This window comes from Glycine max, chromosome 4 (assembly GCF_000004515.6).
Source record: "Glycine max cultivar Williams 82 chromosome 4, Glycine_max_v4.0, whole genome shotgun sequence".
NCBI lineage: Eukaryota > Viridiplantae > Streptophyta > Magnoliopsida > Fabales > Fabaceae > Glycine > Glycine max.
Window position 1 is genome coordinate 11,740,450 of NC_016091.4, and position 17,904 is coordinate 11,758,353.

A 17,904-nucleotide genomic window follows, 5' to 3' on the forward strand; every position below is an offset into this window, starting at 1 on the left:
AATTGTGATATATATTAATCGTCTTAGGAAAAAAAAAAAACTAACTTATTTTTTGTTCACCGAAATTGGATTGAGTGGGAGGAAAACAGAAAAGACAGCTTGCAGAAGAGCAGGTTTGCGCGTATTCGTGCTGTCACTCATTGCAAACGTCAGATCGTGTTTGCCTCTCTGTCTGTCTTCCTCTTTCTCTCTCTCTCTCTCAAGTCTCAAACTAAATTTGTTAGTTCAACTCTCTCTATTTCTACTTTCTTCTCTAGTCACTTCCAACACTTATTCAATTTTTATCTTTCTTTTGCTCTTTGTGCATTATAATCTTCTCTTGTCATTACAACCCCCCCGTTACTCAAATCAGAAACTCTCATTTGAAGCTAACAAACAACAAAGATCAACGGATCTATCTACCTTCAGTCATGGTGTTTTCTTTCAACCAACGCTTCTGGGTTTCTTCTTCGCTTCTCCTCCTCGCGGTCCTCTCTGTTTCTTCTCTCACTCCCACTTTCCTTTCTGGTAACTAACTCTTTCTTTCCGCTCTCATTTTTCACTCTTTTCCGAATCAGACTAGTTTCTTTGTTAATTAAACATTTGGTTATGGTTGCAGACACCGTTTTCGATTCTCAACCAGCGCATACCGGTCGGAACCTTCTTCAGGCTAAAAAGGGTTTGTATTTTTCTTTTTTTCTGCCTATGCTTTTGGATCTACCCGATTTTATTATTATTGCTTGTCCTGGTAACTGAATTAACCTATATCTTAAATATTAAAAGACCCGATGGGTGTGGTTTAGTTGTTAATATTTGTTGAGCATGTGAGTTTGCTCACGTAACAAATTCTTGGGGAGAGGCTAATGTGATTAAGCCTCAGACTAAGGATTAGTCAAACCCAAAGGGTTGGCATAATGGTGTGAGGCCCTGTGTGCAAAATTCTCTTGGGCCAGCAACTGTTGCGCACCACGAGCAGAATTAGTTTAAGGATTGAAGCTTGTGGGGATACCTGAGTGGAAAATCAGGGAGTTAAAGACCTTAATAACTTAATTAGGATAGTTACTGGAAAAAAATGTCAGAGTAACAGTATATGTACTTTACATTGTCTTCCAATTATAACCTGTTATCTATGTTAAGTTTGTTAATTTTGACAATAATTACCTTAAAAATCATATCTACTTGACTTTTGATTGTTTAACAGGTAAAATCTTTCTGTGCTATACTTTTGTTTGTTTGTATCGTTTTTTTAGATCGAAGAAAACAGAGTTTACTAGCAGTAAGTAAAGAAGATAGGGAAACATTTTGTGATGGCCTCCTTTAATTAGGTTTACAATTGCTCATTAAAGCAATAGTAAGAGGAAGTAGCTGGGTTTGCCAGGAAATAATATTTCTTTCAGAAAGAGAGACTAAAACTAACTACCATTTTGGTTTTGCAAATATATACTTGATATCTCAATTTCTGAAGTTTGTTAGAGCGAATTAGTCCTTCAAAAGTTTAAAGTGACATCAATTAAAATTGATTTCACTTTAAATCTTTGAAAGGTTGGTTTGATAGCACAATATTTCAGTTGTCCAAATTGTTGTTCAGTGTATCTCCGGAGGATCAAAATGTTGGTTTTTTTTCCAGAAAGAAACAAGCTTTCTACTTATGTTCACATGCATACATTAGTAATGAGCTATTGGAGAATTATGGCTCCAAAATTAGCAATAGTATAGAATGACTCCTGGCAAAATTTTCCTTTGTAATTAAAGTTGACATTTCATTTCAGTTGATAGAGGTGTGGGACATGAATTGAATGTGTGCAGTTTCAAACCTGCAATGCTCCCCTCCCCTTAGGAGGTCCTCCTCCATTGATCCCCAATATAGATGTACATAGCACGCATGCCAATTTTGACCAAAGCTAAACATTAGTCTGATGATACTGTTTTTTCACCTTGCACCTGCAGGTTGTTCTGTGAATTTCGAGTTTTTAAACTACACAGTAATCACAAGCAAATGCAAAGGACCCCGGTACCCTCCCAAAGAATGTTGTGGGGCTTTTAAAGAATTTGCTTGCCCTTATGCCGATGTATTAAATGATTTAACGAATGAGTGTGCATCAACCATGTTTAGTTACATTAATCTCTATGGAAAATACCCTCCTGGCCTCTTTGCTAGTGAGTGTCGTGAAGGAAAGTTTGGTCTTGCTTGTCCTGCAGTGCCACCATCAGCAGTATCAGCAGATGACACTGCAAATCAAGCTGTACACTGTCCGTCTCTATTGTTGATGCTCATAGCCTGCTTCTTAATCTTGTTATTCTGATATGTTTCTATACACAACTTCATTCTTTTTCTCTCAATATTGATGTATAATCAGTTACCATTTTTTTATATGTGGTGTGTGAATTACTTTTTGCGCAAAAACAAAAAATTGGCTATGTGCCTGGTAGTTTAAGGAGAGTTCTATTGATCAATTTATGTAATGAAATTACGTTTGCCAAGTGAGCCTTAGTAAATGGCTAACTTCTTACTGCTTCATCATATGCTTTAATTTGGTTTGACTGAAATCTTCATACCCTATTGCACAAAGATCCATAAAGCATGCCTTGCGTGCATTTTTTTGTTGCCATTCGTTGCGGGGGTGCTTCTGTCATTCATCCATTCTTACTTAATGTTGCATACGAATGAATGTGTAAAACATTTCTCAGAATCTCTATAAACAAGTGCTTGCTTATAATCTCGAAAAACCAACCACTGAACATGAATGAGTGTGCATATTAATTCTCAACTTGGAACGTGAATCAGTGAGTGGTCTCTTTGCATGCAACTTGAGATGGTTGTGAAACTCCTGAAACAAATAGTGTTGCAAATGTATGTGCCGACTATTTTTCTCTACATTATTGATTAAAAAATTTCCTTTTTTATGAGAAGTCATGTACTAAATAACGTTTTTTATATGTTATTCTTTGTAGAACTCATCATATTGTTCGTTAACGAACTCAAATCTAAGTCGTTTTATTTCAATTTACTTTTTGCACTAGTAAGTTGGTTGCAGCAATAGACCAGTGAGTCAATAATGAAACTATTCATAGCATGTTTGTATTGTAGTTATGAGAACGAGACACAATTTCTCAAATGAAAGTGATAATTTTCCATCTTCATCAAACTGTTGTTCTGCATTGTATACAACTTTACTGTTCCTTCCATTGCATAAAATATAAAATGATGATGATCCTTTTCTCGGGTGGGCGTGACCATGAAGTGCTGCTTGGTTCAGTTGTAAAACCATTGCAGACATAATGTTTTCGGTTCATTAAAAAATTGTCATCCTCAACTATAGACAAAAAAAAGACCTAATAACCAAACTCAAGGTGAAAAATTAAACTTCGTAGAGTAAGCCATCTTCGAAGTTTATGGCATTCTTAAAAGGACCATCTCATTTCATAAAATTGAATGGAAGAACCAGAGATGGATTCCATTATTCCAATGTCTAGGCATTTTTCTAATTACAAAAAACCTCTCACGTTGTGGTTTTGCTCTTCAACTATATTATTAACAGTTTCTTCACACTTGTGGTTTAGTCTTGAATCTTATTACATTATTCTTAACAACCTGAATGTTAACTATAGGCTTCGTTTCAAGAAGGAAATCATAATATACTTATACATACAAAAGCAGTTGCTAAAATTCACATCTTCTGTTGTTGCCTCTTTGGATGAGGGTGCATAATTGAGGAAATAAATTTTGTATCACAACAATCACCATATGAGGTTGAGTCTAGGCTTCTGACGGAACTGCTTTTTTGTGACGCACCAATGACCAGGAAAGGTGCTCAACTGTACACAATTCAAAGACAGTTAGCCTTGAAGCAGAGACTCTTTTTTATTACGTTTACTACAAAATATATGGAAAATGGTCAACGTTCGGCTAAAAATGTCCACCCAGCATCCACTCGGAACTGTTAACCACTTTTTAGGCACAGTAACCATAATTGGAAATCTTAATAACACTATTAATCACCTTTAAGGCAAAATTAACTATATTTACACGTGTATAAACCGTGTGAGAGGAGTGGACACTGAGTGGATAATTCTCAACGGTGCCATAATCACTACCCAAAATAGAATGCATATACAGCAAACTAAATTTGAGTATGTATCACAGGTAGTATGACTCACATTGCCAACAATCTTTGCTCCAAACCATGGAGTATCAGCACCATATGGAGGAGGTATGACTCTAATTCCATTGGACACGTAGGGAGGAAGTAAGGCATGGAGTTCCTTCTCTATCCTTTCTGTACCAGAATGGTCCCAAAAGTAGTAGAATTAGAAGTAGCCATTACCCCACTACAGGTGTTTAATTTCATTTCATCATTTCGCAAAGATATAAAATGTCATGTCACAAATAAAAAAGAATATTTACCAGCCAAACCAGGTAAGCATGCAGTCCCCCCTGATAAGACTATAGTCTTGTACCAATCACTGTCACATGCTAAATCTGCAGAATGGCAATGTTCCACACAAAGAGCTATGGCTTGGTGCAGACCCATAGCTTGCCTAAACCAAAAAATGAGTGCAACACAAGCTTTCACGGAATATATAAAACAAACTAACAAAAAGGGAAAAAAAACCAATATAGTAACCACATTATGTCCAGTGACTTGCAGTGTAGTTAGAGTTGCATATTGATCATTACAAAATCTTTAGAGTTTGATATAGATCATAATAATTCTTGTTTTTGACACCAAACCATTTGCTGAATCACTTCTGTATCGGAAGAAACACGAGTTGGGGCTGCTCTTATGAGTTGGGGATGCTCTTATGAACCCAACCCAAGTAAGAATATTGCTTTTGGTGCTTCATGTCTCCTCCATAGTGGCTTCCTTTATACCGTTCCAATCCCTTTCCACTATTTTTCTAATAGGTTGTGTTGTTCCTTTTCACTTTCTGTTGCTGTTGCATAATTTTTTAGTGGGGTAATGGGTAAAAACCCAAGAAAACCGATGTCGCATGGAGCCACAGTGAGAGTGCTCCTCCACACAGGCTTTTAGTTAAGTCCAAGTATTGTTAACATAGTTGTCAAGGTGGGGTTGTGAGGACCAAGGATGAAGCATCCCCTTCCCACAACAAAGGACAATGTTAGTGCTGCTTGTTCCTGATGAAGTTAGAGAGATGTTTTTGAAGCTGTTAGAAGATCAAAAAGCCAAAGGCAAACAGTCAAGAATGTTTTGAAGAAGTTGGTCCTCTGGATGCTAGTACAGGTGACAAATATAGTTTTATGTTACATTAGATTTCAGAAATCCATCCAATATTGCTCAAACTGTGTGATTCCATTTGTGAAGGTTTTAATGTTTGTAAATGATGACCCAGAACCTGCCATATCCTACATCTGTTAAGCTATGAATAAAACTAAAGAACAAATGGCAGCAAAGGAAGAGGAAGAACATTTTATATCAGAAGATGAGGATGAACTAAATGACATTGATCTTGACAATGATAAATGAGACACAAATAGTTAGATTATGTACTAGAATCTAAGCATAGGAATTGGGAAATAGGAATCTGCATTTTGCCATCTCATTTGATTTTTTTTAGGGGTTCAACACTTGAATTTTCTGCAGCTAGTCACTGTTTTTTTTGTCATTTTGATTTATGACTTGAATCTTTGATTATTTTGAAGTTCGTTCATGATATATCAGCTTCTGTTTCAGTTTATGCATTGGGTTATTCACTTGACTAATATCTTTATGTGAAAGTATATTTTGTTATTTTTAATTATTGATCATGTATCTTATGATTTATGATAAGATTCGGTTCACAATTTAAAAAATAGGTCTTAAAATTCATGATTCGAATCTCGATTTAATAATCTTGGTCCAGTCAACTTTAGACAGATTTCTGAGAGTTACACATTTATTAGCAAGACAGAGGCTAAATATATTATAGTTTTCCTCTCACTTCTATATTGAATATCTCATATTTATTTATTTTTGTTGTTATTGTTAGACAATAATGGGCATGACTTATCATAGTTTAAGTCATTCCCATTATTCGCATTTTAACAAAACCTCCTGTTAGGATATAAGGAGAAGAAAGAGTTAGTTAATATAGTTAGACTACTAATGAGTTAGTTAGTTAGAGGGGTTTATTGGATTTAAATAGAGGAAGACGGATAGGAGAGAGGGGGATCTTATCATTTGTAGATTGAGCATTAGCTCTTTGTGAAAGGAGAAATCCTTTGTAAAGGGGAAACCCTTGGAGGAGAGTTTTCTCTCCTATTTTCTGTTTTTTTCTTACTAGTCAATAAAATCTTTTATTTTCTTCCTCATTTCAATTCTTGGTTCCTAACACCTCCTCACTTTTGTCTTTTTGAGACTACCTAAAAAAGGGATTGTTTAATTATTATGATTGACAAACTAACCTATAGAATGCAAATGGGGAACACCCAAGTTCACTGGGAGGTAGGAATAAAAGAAAAATGAATTTTATTTATTTTCAAGTTAAATGCACTTTTACCAGCCATCCATCAAATTAGGCAATGGTATCACGTGCTAATTTATGAATGGCCAAAATCAAGGTAGAGTATTTCTATTATTGAAGCAAATATGCATGATCAATCTGTCAGAACTGTAAATAAAAAAATAAGAAAAGAACTCACACTCCGGCAAGATGTGGCTGGAATAGGATCTCTGCTGTCTGAAACCTCCCTTTTGAAAGGGTAAACCATCCTTCTCCAGCAGCTTCAAATGATGCTTTTGTATCTTTCAATAGCTCAGCTTCATAATCAAGTGCAACATAGCATAGATTCTGTTGCCATGCAAACGAAAAAAATACCAAACAACTTCTGTGAGAAGACATTTAAGTAAAAGAAATCTGCAAGATGGATACTAATCATTCCCACCACACTTCAGTGGAAAAAGGGAAAAGGGTAAAAAAAGACAAAAACAACTGGAAAGATATAATGAGGGATTTGTTCAAATAGTAAAATCCCATGTTACTCTCAGATGAATCTTTTTTAATTATTTGTGAACCCAAGGTATCTCCTAGTCAAGAGTCAAGGACTAATCCCTCAAGGTATTAAGATGCATTTAATGAGTTAATTTCTCCCAACAAATGTTATTATATACACAAGAACTTGGAGATCTAACCTAAGATCACATGCTTAAGGGATATAGCTATTTGCCAACCATACCGTGCTAGGTTGATCTAAGATGAATCTTATCTACCATAGGTTTTTCGACAGCAAGTACCGATTTACATGTATTACTTACCTGGTAATGCACAAGATGCTGTTCCAATTATTGAACCACAACAACCGAGTACCCTAAACCTTTCCAGCTCCCGCTCTTGGTTCAAGTAGCTGACTCCACCATATAGTTTACAAGGCTCTATAATGACTCAAGAATCAACTATTCCAAATATTTAAGCTATTATGTGAAGACACATGAATTTTTTTATATTATATTTTTGACTTGCCCCTCCACACAAGTCCTTTTAGGCTTGAAGCATGGATAATGCACAGACCCACCGACCTTAACTCCTTTACTTATGTATAACTTTATTATTTGATGTGCTCTCTAGGTTGATTCTAAACCTCTTTGTGCACTGAATCATTCATCCATTCATTCACTTTTATAAAAGTTTTATCTCTTTCATAAAAATATATCTTTGCAAAAGTTGTCTGTGAAAATTTGCTAAAATTGTTAAACCCCACCCCCTGGAGTTTTGAGGCCATTACTTGGTTACATACACACCTCACAGTCTCACACAAGAGCCCCTTAGGCTAGAAGCAAGGACAAGATACAGATCCACTTTACTTGGTGCTGAAATCTAATTTAATTATGAAAAATGAAGGCAACAAGGATTGAACTCCTAATCATTGGGTCATAGACACACTCGTTCCATCTCTAGAACCAATTCTCCTAAATGTTTAAGCTTAGGTAGAGGCCCCGGAATGATTTTAAATCTTAGTAGGCTAAATTCTTGGATAAGCAAAGAAAAATAGGGCTTATTTAAAATGTCTCCCCTAGGCTATTTGATGTCCTTCTCACACAACACAAGGTCTTGAATTGCCAAAAAATTGTTTGGTCGATACAAATTTGCCTCTAGAATTAAAGCCATTAGAGACAAGAAAGATCCTCTCCTTTTCATTGTGTGAAAAGCTTTTTATGAGGATGATCATTAATTTCAATTTTCAAATGCCTACAACAACCAAATGAAGAAAATTCTGTCCAACAAGGCAAAGTTAAACCTAAACCTTTGCACATTATCATCAGATAGAAATATCTTCCTCTAGCTGAAGGAGATTGGATGCCCTGTCTGCTCTTCAATGACCAAGTTCTTAAAGCCTACCATCTAATGATATAACTCCTTAATAACTATTTTTTAAAAACTGGTAAATAATTAAATATTAGCATGCTAATACCAGGAATCAGGACATATAAGGCAGCTTTTGGAGAACAGACATGGAGTAAGAGAGAAAGAAAGGGAAAAGACTAGAATATCATATCTTTATCAATCCAATGAGCTAGGTGTTAAAAAATGTCAAATATTTTAAATTCCAAGATCTAATCCAACCAAAGAAAGCTATAAGAAATTGAAGTAAATATTTATTTGTAGACTATATTTCATAAGTAATGTAGGGTCCAATGCTGTCCTCTTAGATGCACCGTGCTACCAAACCATAACTGATTGACAAAGATGAATATTTCAGACCACAAAGATGAATATCAATACCTCTTTCAATGTGCGAACAGTGTACAAAGATTGAAAACTTAAATTATTCAGTTGCATCTTCTCCCTAAGAAATCCTGTAAGTTTCAGTGCTCCCAGCCCCACAACTTCCACACCCACCTTGCGCATTACTTTACCGTTTAAAACTGAGAAAAGATAATGCAGGTCACAATCACATCAGAAGAAAAAGAAGTAGACAAATAGTCATTTGCTTCTGACATTCAAAAAACACTTTATGTATCAAAACAAAGTGGTGACATTTAAACATTATTGACTTCAAGTGAACCCTGTTTACATTTCAAGAACAATTACAGAAACTTTATGCAACAAATTTAAGAATTATACAAAGACAAAAAGGCAAGAGAAAGAGAAACAGAGAGCATACTTGGAACTATAGACGTGACTTGAAAACCTATATTAACAACTATTCCAGAAGTTCGTTTTGCAGCATACAGAGCTAGAGTGGCCTACATTTTACAATACAGATAATAAACACATGGAAATAACAAGAAATAACAGAAGCATACATAATTCATAAGGCAAAAAGCCATGCACAATTACATTCAATAGATAATGATTTGAAAGGTTGTAAACAAGGTTCTTTGCTCTAATGTCTAGACTCATAAGTTAACAGAGAGTAACAATTCAACTGCGCTTAATCAAGTGCTTTGGCGCTCTCACTTTCTTACAACTTCAGCAGGAGAACTAAATACGACAATCCTACTTTACCAGTGACTCATTATACTCATAGCCGAAACAAGTTCTGTATATATTCAATGCAAAGGAACATTCATGTCAAATAAACAAGGAAGCATAAATATGTATTACCTGGTTGATGGCGCAAACAGCAGGAACATTCATGTCAAACAAGGAAGCGTAAATTGCCTCTTTAAGCTGTTGCCTAGATGCTTTGGCTGATTCGGTATCTGAAATGAGGAAATAGATCAACATTGTACAGCTGAAAATCATATAGGAAGGAGAACTATGTATTATTCGTTGAAATTATAGGAGTGGAAATGGCAAGTCCAGACTGTATCCAGGACAAAGATTGTGGCCAGAACACATCTAGAACAGACACTGCTTCTGAGACAAAAACCAAGGCCAGCCAAAATACAACTTCTCTTCCCCTCAATGCTGTACTCATTGGAAAAAAGTCATACAGGATCCAAAACAATGAATTACCAGAGATTACCACCACAAAGAACACCAAGAAACAGCCCAAACACATCAAACTTGACAAATAGTGAGAGAGCATCTCAGAATAGACAAGTGCAGCCCAAGGGATCCTGACAATCATGGGAAGGTGGCAAACAAGGGAACATGACAGGGTAAGCTACACATGTTCACAGGATAGGATGCCTGTTAGGACACATGCCAAGGCCCCAGAGACAAAGCTCAGAGAGAGGGCAGCTGATCAAACATTTCTGAGACAGCTTGTGCCATCACCTTAATGGTTTAGGCCTTAGGGCATGGATTGGAGACCAATTATCCATCCCTGACAACGACAGATGGAATGATAGGACTGTAACGGAACATTCCAAACAAATTAGTTCCAAATTTTAGGGATACCAGAGTCACAAAGGTGGTTTTTCTCTGATACAGAAAAAAACAAAGAACAACTATGTACAACAAAGAAATGAAATAAATATGACAGCTGAAGTCAAAACTGAAAATTATTTTAACAATTGTGATAAAGTTCTTAAATCTTAATGTACTCCTTTTTCTTTTCTTAGTAGCACCACTTAAGTATATCAAAAAATGTAACTGACCATCATAATGGCATATTGGCACAGAAACAATAACTGGTTGTTTATTCGGTTTCACCTGCATCCTGCCAACAACATAAAACAAGTGAGAAAATGAGAAACAAAGCATTTTTGTATGTACCTGAGTGAGAATTACCACTCAGCTGAATGATCTATTTATAATTACAAGTATTACAAAGATAATCATTGCCAACTACATTTTAAAAGAGAGCAATTAAGTTATCACTACTTCCTAAGATGCATTGAACCTAGCTATACAAAGTATCTAGGCTACCTGGGAAGAGGAACAACATTGAAAATGCTGTTATATTTCCAACAAAACAATTATGCCTCCTTTATTCATGATAAGTATGAACATTTCTCGTCATAATAATTAAGTAATCATTGAAAATACTGCCCTCTCAACAAAGTGATTGCCCTGGTACAATTCATCTAAACATGTACATAGATATGCTAAAGTGCAACACAAGACACCAATAAGGATTGAATTCACTTAAATGATTATCAAGAGTTAGTTGTAACCATTCACCCAACAAGAAGGGAGAATCAGAATGGCACAATACCTGTTATAAATAGTTGCAAAAAAATGTCGAAGCCTAGTATACATTGGTGACTCAATATTACCAAATTCCTGCCCATCAAAAAGGAGGGAAAAGATGCAGCCAAGTGAGTGGAAACTGAAAAACAGAAAAAGCAATGCCTAGTATCTGCATAAGTGCTTTCTTCTATTTTGAGGCTCTACTTGGTCAAAGTCAAAATGACAATGTGCAAGCACAGCAAAAACTAGACAGTAGACAAATAGCAATTTTCAACCATGTCATCAACTATTTTCATTCTAATTAAACACAGCCCTAGTGCTAGTCCCAATCAAAATCATTACCAAAAATGTTGCTGAACGCCCTGATGGATATGCGTATTTGCTCCAACCAAATTTGCAATAGCCAGAACCACCTTGAGAGAAGAATGGACAAAAAGAAAAGTTTAAAAAAATCTAATCATCACAAGAGAACCATAAGTTCACAGAACAAAATTGCAAGACTAACCATCGATGATAATAGAACCAGGAACCAGTGCTCTCTGGCCATAAATATGCTTGAATGATAGTTGGGGCCAATGGCCAGCAAAGGGCCTGTAATTTAGGGAATTAAAAACACTCATAATCACAGAATACTAATCACGTTCACTTCTAAGATCCACCAAAGCATAGAACATCAATCACATGCACAACACATCAAATTGAGCACACGACACCAATCACATAAATAACCCATCATATTGAGCACACAACATCAATCACTAGATCCACCCACCAAAGCACAAAATTTCAATCACTAGGCAATACAAACCATCAAATTCACTTGCACCACCGTTCAAATTTCAAAGCACAAAATAACAATCACTCGCAAAACCCATCAAATCGAGCACACAACACCAAACACTAGAACCACCCATCAAAGCACAAAATTTCATATTTCAATCACTAGTCAATACAATCCATCAAATTCACTTGCACCACCATTCAAAGCACAAAATAACAATCACTCACACGGCCCATAAAAAACAACAAGGCACACAACACCAAAAAAGGGCAACACCAACCATAACTAAAACCACCAATCATCACTAGCACATCAGACCCATCATAGCAAAAAGAAACACACATCACTTGCACCACCCATCAAAACACAAAATTTCAATCACTAGCTACATAATCCATCATATTCACATGCAAGACTGACCAAAGCACAAAATTTGAATCACTAGCACACCAACCACCAAAACACAAAATTCCAATCACTGGCAGTATAATCCATCAAATTCACAAGTGTAGGTAAAAAATTTGAGTCACTACCACACCAATAACCACTTTCACCAACCACCAAAACACAGAATTCCAATCTCTATCAACACACAATCCATCAAACTCACAAGCAACAATCAATCCATGAGCATGCCCCATCACAGCAAAAACTAGCACCACCCATCAAAACACAAATTTTCAACCGCAATCCACCAAATTCACTAGCAACACCCATCAAAACACAATTTGTCAATCACAATCCACCAAATTCACTAGCAACATCCATCAAGATACAAATTTTCAAGCACAACCCACCACCAAATTTAACACCGATCAAGGCACAAAATTAGAATCCATGAAAGAGTGACGAAGGAAGAACACTAATACTCACGGAAGAGGGTAGCCATAGCTCAAGGTGGTCTCAGCAAAGAAGACAGAATCCCCAGAGGGCTCAGCCTGATGGGTCTGAAGAAAGTGAATCCAAAGTCTGTTATCAGACACAAGGGATCTCAAAGCCTTGCAAACCACACTCAACTTTGCAGCCTCTTTTGGACCCAAAAGTCTCAGAATGTGCATCAAGATGTCACTGGGTAGCAGCTCCAACTCGCCCATGTCAGAACATGCCACTTCTGGTGGTGATGATGATGATGAAGATGATGCTGATGCTGATGCTGACGTTGAAGAATCAGATCTCCATAACACCCTTTCCCACACCTTCCTGAGCAGCATCGACATGTTGAGAATGAACTCAACTCACCAAACGCCACAACACCACCCAATGTTCTCTGTTCTGTTTGAATCCTGTCCATACGATCGTAACAAGCAAAATCACCGAACAAAACACAAGTTTAATGGTGAATTCTAAGGTGAGGTCCAAAACTTACTCCCTCACCGATGGGGGAGCAAAATTACCTGCAATAACAGGTTTGTTACCGGAACAAAAATAAATAAACAATATTTAAAAATGAAATGAAAAAGTAAATTAAAAAATAGGAGAAAAAAAATCTTGTTTTGTCACCGTGTAGTAGGTTGTTTCCCTAATTAAAAATTATAATTGTAACTGTTGTAGATTATAAATAAATTAAATTCGTATACGGAACTAAACTTACTAATCGGTTCCAGGTAATAAATCTATTCCGTCGATTTTCTTAATATTATATCCTACGGTCTTAACAACTGCTTCACCCGTGTAGTTCCAAAGAAACTACTCCATATTAGAATTGACCAAGTTTAATAAGGAACTCTAACTATTTTCTCTCTTTTTGACGAATTAAAACACGTGTTCAAAAACATAAAATTTATGGACATCTAACATAAATGTATTAAGGAAACACTCCCCTTAAAATTTTGAAAAAAATATTTATGGGATAACCTTGAATTTTCTACAAATTGAGAGAAAAAATCATAAATGATTAGTTTAATTAATGATGTAGTACGATAAAAAGAAAACAGAGTTATTAATTAAATATTTGAAGTTTTTATTATCAAAATGTAATCACTCTAAATGAGTGGCATATTAAATATAAAATGTGACTAATTTTTAACAAAATTAAATTAATAATAGAGCATTAAATATTGTGATGTTAGTATTTCTCAATAATTAAGAATATGTTCATGTGTATTCTTATGTTATAGATTAAAATATAAGATTTAGATAGTGATATTTTCACTTTTCATGCTCTCTTAATTAGATATTTTTAATATTTTATTTTCTCTCTTCTTTGAAAGTAGAATTACATACTATTCCAATAATTATTTAAATATAATTATGTCTTAATCATCTCAAACTATAATTTTTTTATTTGTATGTTTGATTCTGTTTACTATTAATCTTTTTTTTATTTTTACTTCTAAATTGAATTTCAATATTTTTTTTTAAAAAAATCAATAATTAAAAATAACTTTATATCACAAATTAAATTGTTCATGATAATTTTAAAATATATTATATATTAAAAATACTTATTTATAATAAATTTGATAATAATTTAACTTATATACTTTTTATAAAAATTGATTATAATATAATTATATATTCAATTATATTTATGTGTACTATGGATTTTAATTATATATTTATCGTGTGTAATGCACAACTTAAAATATTATTTTTTAAAATAAAATGTATAATTGAAAAAATAATAATATTTTGAATAATTTTTAAAAATAATATTTAAATTATAAAAAAGTGAGAATTTAGGATAAAAAGTGCATGAAACTTGTTTAGACTATGCACTAAGAGAGAGATAAATGCAACTTTTAATAATAAAAAAAAAGTGATAAATATCACTACCTTCAGTTTTATATATAAGTTTTATATATAAGAAACAAAAGTAATATTTTCTTAATATTTAATTATAAGAAACATATAACTACTTTGTTGTTAAATTTTCTTTTTATCCTTAATTATGTATGAGGTTTATTAATGATTATCTTCTTTTTTCATAAAAATGAATGTATTTATTGAACTATCAACAAAACAAAATATATTCATTGGTTGAAAACTTATATTTTGAAAAATAATCATATGTTAAACCATTTAATGTCATGAGTAGTTTTTGAATAAAATTAAAGTTTATAACAAACTAACTAATCTAATCACTTTTATAGATTTTCATGAATTAGAGGTAGAGATAGTATTATTGAATTGTTCTACATTGATGGTATAAACAATAAAGTAGTTTTACACTGTCAATTAATTATAAATTATTATTGGTATATTTTTTAAAATAATTTTTATTTCTATAAAAGAAAAGTTAATTATTATAAAATTTAACAAACTTATCATATATGATAATTTGGAATTGGATGTGTAAAAGTGTTTTCTCTAAACATTCTCATGTTAAACTTTAAGATACATAGCAAATTTTGCTTTAAATTGAATGTTAGATTTATGTATTTATGTTTGTCAAGGTATTTCAAATAGTTTCTAACTCTTTTTACTAGTTAAAAATTTGTTTAACTATTTAGTAAGTGAATTTTCTTAATAATTTATAGCGTTTTGCGATGCTATTTAAAGTAATATTTTTTAAAACGTCGTTTCTAATTTTTTTATATTTTTTTCATTTTTTGTCCTTGATCATTTATCAGATTTTTTTCTATTTAAGGAAAATTTTTATTTTCCTTTATGTAAGTTTATATTTTTTTTGTTATTTCAACACATGATTTTATCTTGTAAGTCAATAAAATAATTTTTCAACTAATAGCTAACTTTTTCAACTAATTTTATCAAACATGCTTTGAAAAAACATATTACAAACTTCCTGTTTTCTATTATTATAACTAGTATCTAAATATACATAATATTCAATATAAATATTTATTTTATATAATTAAAATTTATAATATTTTTGAATATATAAATTATATTTTGAATATATGGTAAATAATTTACATTGTGTTATATGATTTTTTTAATTAATGGTAATTTATTTTAAAATAATGAAATTTAATTTATAAATAAAAAATTATAAATTAAAATAGATAAGAGGTTTAAAAATTGTTAAAAAAATTCTTAAAATATTTTCATTAAACAATAACTTCTAAAAGTATTTTTTAAGATATAAAAGCATTCTTATTCAAGATAGTTATGGTTATTTATACTTAATAGAATTTTTTTCATAAAGGGAAACTTGAGAGGATAAGGGAAGAAAAGTAAAATCCAAATTCTTGCACGAAGAAGGGAGTTGGATTGAAAAACTGGAAGATATTCAACGCGTGGGCATATTCTATTCAATTATTCATATTTATTATTTAATCATAATTTTCTACGATACACGTTAGCCATTTCATTCAACTGCTTAATTATTATTGGACGTATCCAGGTTTTTAAGGGTCTTTTTCTTTCAAAGAAGGTGTTTTTAGTTCAAAACTAGATCTAATATTTGGTTTATTTAAATATTAATTAACAATAGTGTTTGAACACTTAAAAAAATAGCGTTTGAATATATAAAAAATATATTAAGAAATTATTTTTTATTAGTTTTATAGTTTATTATAACTTATTTTTTAGTTACATTATTATAAATAATATAATTTTTATAAAGGGAAACGAGAGAGAATAAGATAAGAATATAAAAAAATAGTTATATTATTATAGTCCACCAAGAAAAGTAAGAATATTAAAGTCCAAATTCCTCCATTAGTTGGAATTGAGAATTTGGAACATGTTGCGACATTATTCAAAGCGTGGGCGTATGCTAATAATTAATTAATCACAACTTTCCAAAATAGTGAAAATAGATGTTATCTATTTTATATAACCGCCTAATTATTATTAGATCTATGATCTATCTAGATTTTGGAGGTTCCTTTTCTTCCAGAAGTTTTTAGTAGTTTTTTTTTTTTCATGCAAGGCGTTTTTAGTAAAAAAAATTATGTAAGGTATTTTTAGCTAAAAATTTAAAATAAGTATTTTTTATATTAAAGTTGGATATTTATTGATAAAAAAAGATACATCATTTTAAATGATTTGGTCCAACTTGAGAGATCTCCTCAATCCAGCAAAACTCATCATAAGAAAGCGATAAAGAAGTCAAAGAGTGAGCAACTTGGTTTCCATCTCTTTTGGTAAATAGAAGATCTTTCCATGTAGAGAGTTTGCAAGCATCATTTTGCGATCAACAATGATTCCATGGAACAATGATTCCCCCCCTGCGATCAACAATGATTCCATGGAACAATGATTCCCCCCACCCCCACTCATCTCTCTTCTTCCATTGTTGAAACAATTGCAAGCAGTCAGTTTCGTAACATGCATTAGAAAGCAGTAAATCGGCATCTTGTAAGATTGTCCATCAGAATGCATAGGCTTCTACCTCCCTTGGCTCCAAGATTGATTCGAGGAGCTTCATTGTCGCCACCAATACATGACCTTTAGATTCTCTACAATGAGCTTGAGACACTTCCTTTGGAATTGTAATGTCAAAATTGATCTTGAAGATACCATCGAGTGGAGCATTCCACCTTATCCTGTTATTACTTACACTCTCTGGAGGAGAACGGGGGTGGCTTGAAGCTGGCAAGGCTCTCCTTATCTTGTCCAAGATATGTGAAAAGCCTATTCAGGAATTATGGAAAATGCATTGGTTACGTGCAATCCAAATTGCCCAATGGTTGCCAAGACTGCTACTCTAGCCTCTACATCTATATAGCTCAAAAGATTCACCAACCAATCTTTGAAATTGTCATACCTCTCCTCCCCAGTTTGCAAGCTCAATGGTGATGCAAACAAACACAGCGGCTTCACCACAGTAGACTAGAGCATGCATGGTTGACTCTTCCTTTGTCCCACAAATTAGACACATCAGGTTCAAATCAACCCGATTCTTACAAAGATTTTTACAAACTAGTAAGATTTTTTAGCATGCCCTCCAAGCCAAGTTTTTACATTTTTCCAATGTTGAGTTGTTTCAGATTAAGCTCCACAAAGGGTCTAATACTTGAAAAGATGGTGACTCAAGACGGGAGTATTTGTTATTTGCCACAAAATACCTTGACTTCACAGTATAATAACCATTGGAGGTGTGCTTCCAGAAAATACTACACGTTGTCATTGTCCACCTAAGTGGCATTACTTTAATCGCTTCCATTGTTGGTTGGTCAAAAGGTTGGGAAAAAAGCTCCATGTTCCAGGAATTTTTC

The 17,904-nt window shown here is 33.4% G+C and overlaps 2 protein-coding genes across 2 annotated transcripts; one reads left to right on the plus strand and one right to left on the minus strand.

The window, feature by feature from the left end:
* The first annotated feature begins 208 nt into the window (after window positions 1-208).
* LOC100527178 (uncharacterized) lies at window positions 209-2,382 on the plus strand. The gene is given in 3 exon segments (NM_001249105.2): window positions 209-507; window positions 599-658; window positions 1,927-2,382. Coding segments are annotated over 3 exon segments (513 nt in total). The 5' UTR covers window positions 209-410; the 3' UTR covers window positions 2,283-2,382.
* Window positions 2,383-3,378: 996 nt separating this feature from the next.
* On the minus strand, window positions 3,379-13,087 carry LOC100791973 (actin-related protein 8). Its single transcript, XM_003522781.4, has 12 exons — window positions 12,653-13,087; window positions 11,504-11,589; window positions 11,341-11,411; window positions 11,024-11,091; window positions 10,464-10,525; window positions 9,523-9,620; window positions 9,080-9,161; window positions 8,698-8,840; window positions 6,620-6,768; window positions 4,385-4,518; window positions 4,138-4,256; window positions 3,379-3,795 (listed from the first exon to the last, which is right to left on the minus strand). The coding sequence occupies exons 1-12, from the start codon at window positions 12,994-12,996 to the stop codon at window positions 3,718-3,720; spliced, it is 1,434 nt and encodes a 477-aa protein (XP_003522829.1). The 5' UTR covers window positions 12,997-13,087; the 3' UTR covers window positions 3,379-3,717.
* Window positions 13,088-17,904: the final 4,817 nt, after the last annotated feature.

Excerpts from the sequence above, each read along its gene's own strand:
- LOC100791973 (XM_003522781.4), bottom strand. The coding sequence starts at position 12,996 with ATGTCGATGCTGCTCAGGAAGGTGTGGGAAAGGGTGTTATGGAGATCT. Across the intron at positions 9,162-9,522 it reads CTGTTTGCGCCATCAACCAG|GCCACTCTAGCTCTGTATGC; the intron begins GTAATACATATT and ends TGTAAAATGTAG. Across the intron at positions 4,519-6,619 it reads CAGCCACATCTTGCCGGAGT|GCAAGCTATGGGTCTGCACC; the intron begins GTGAGTTCTTTT and ends TTTTTGGTTTAG.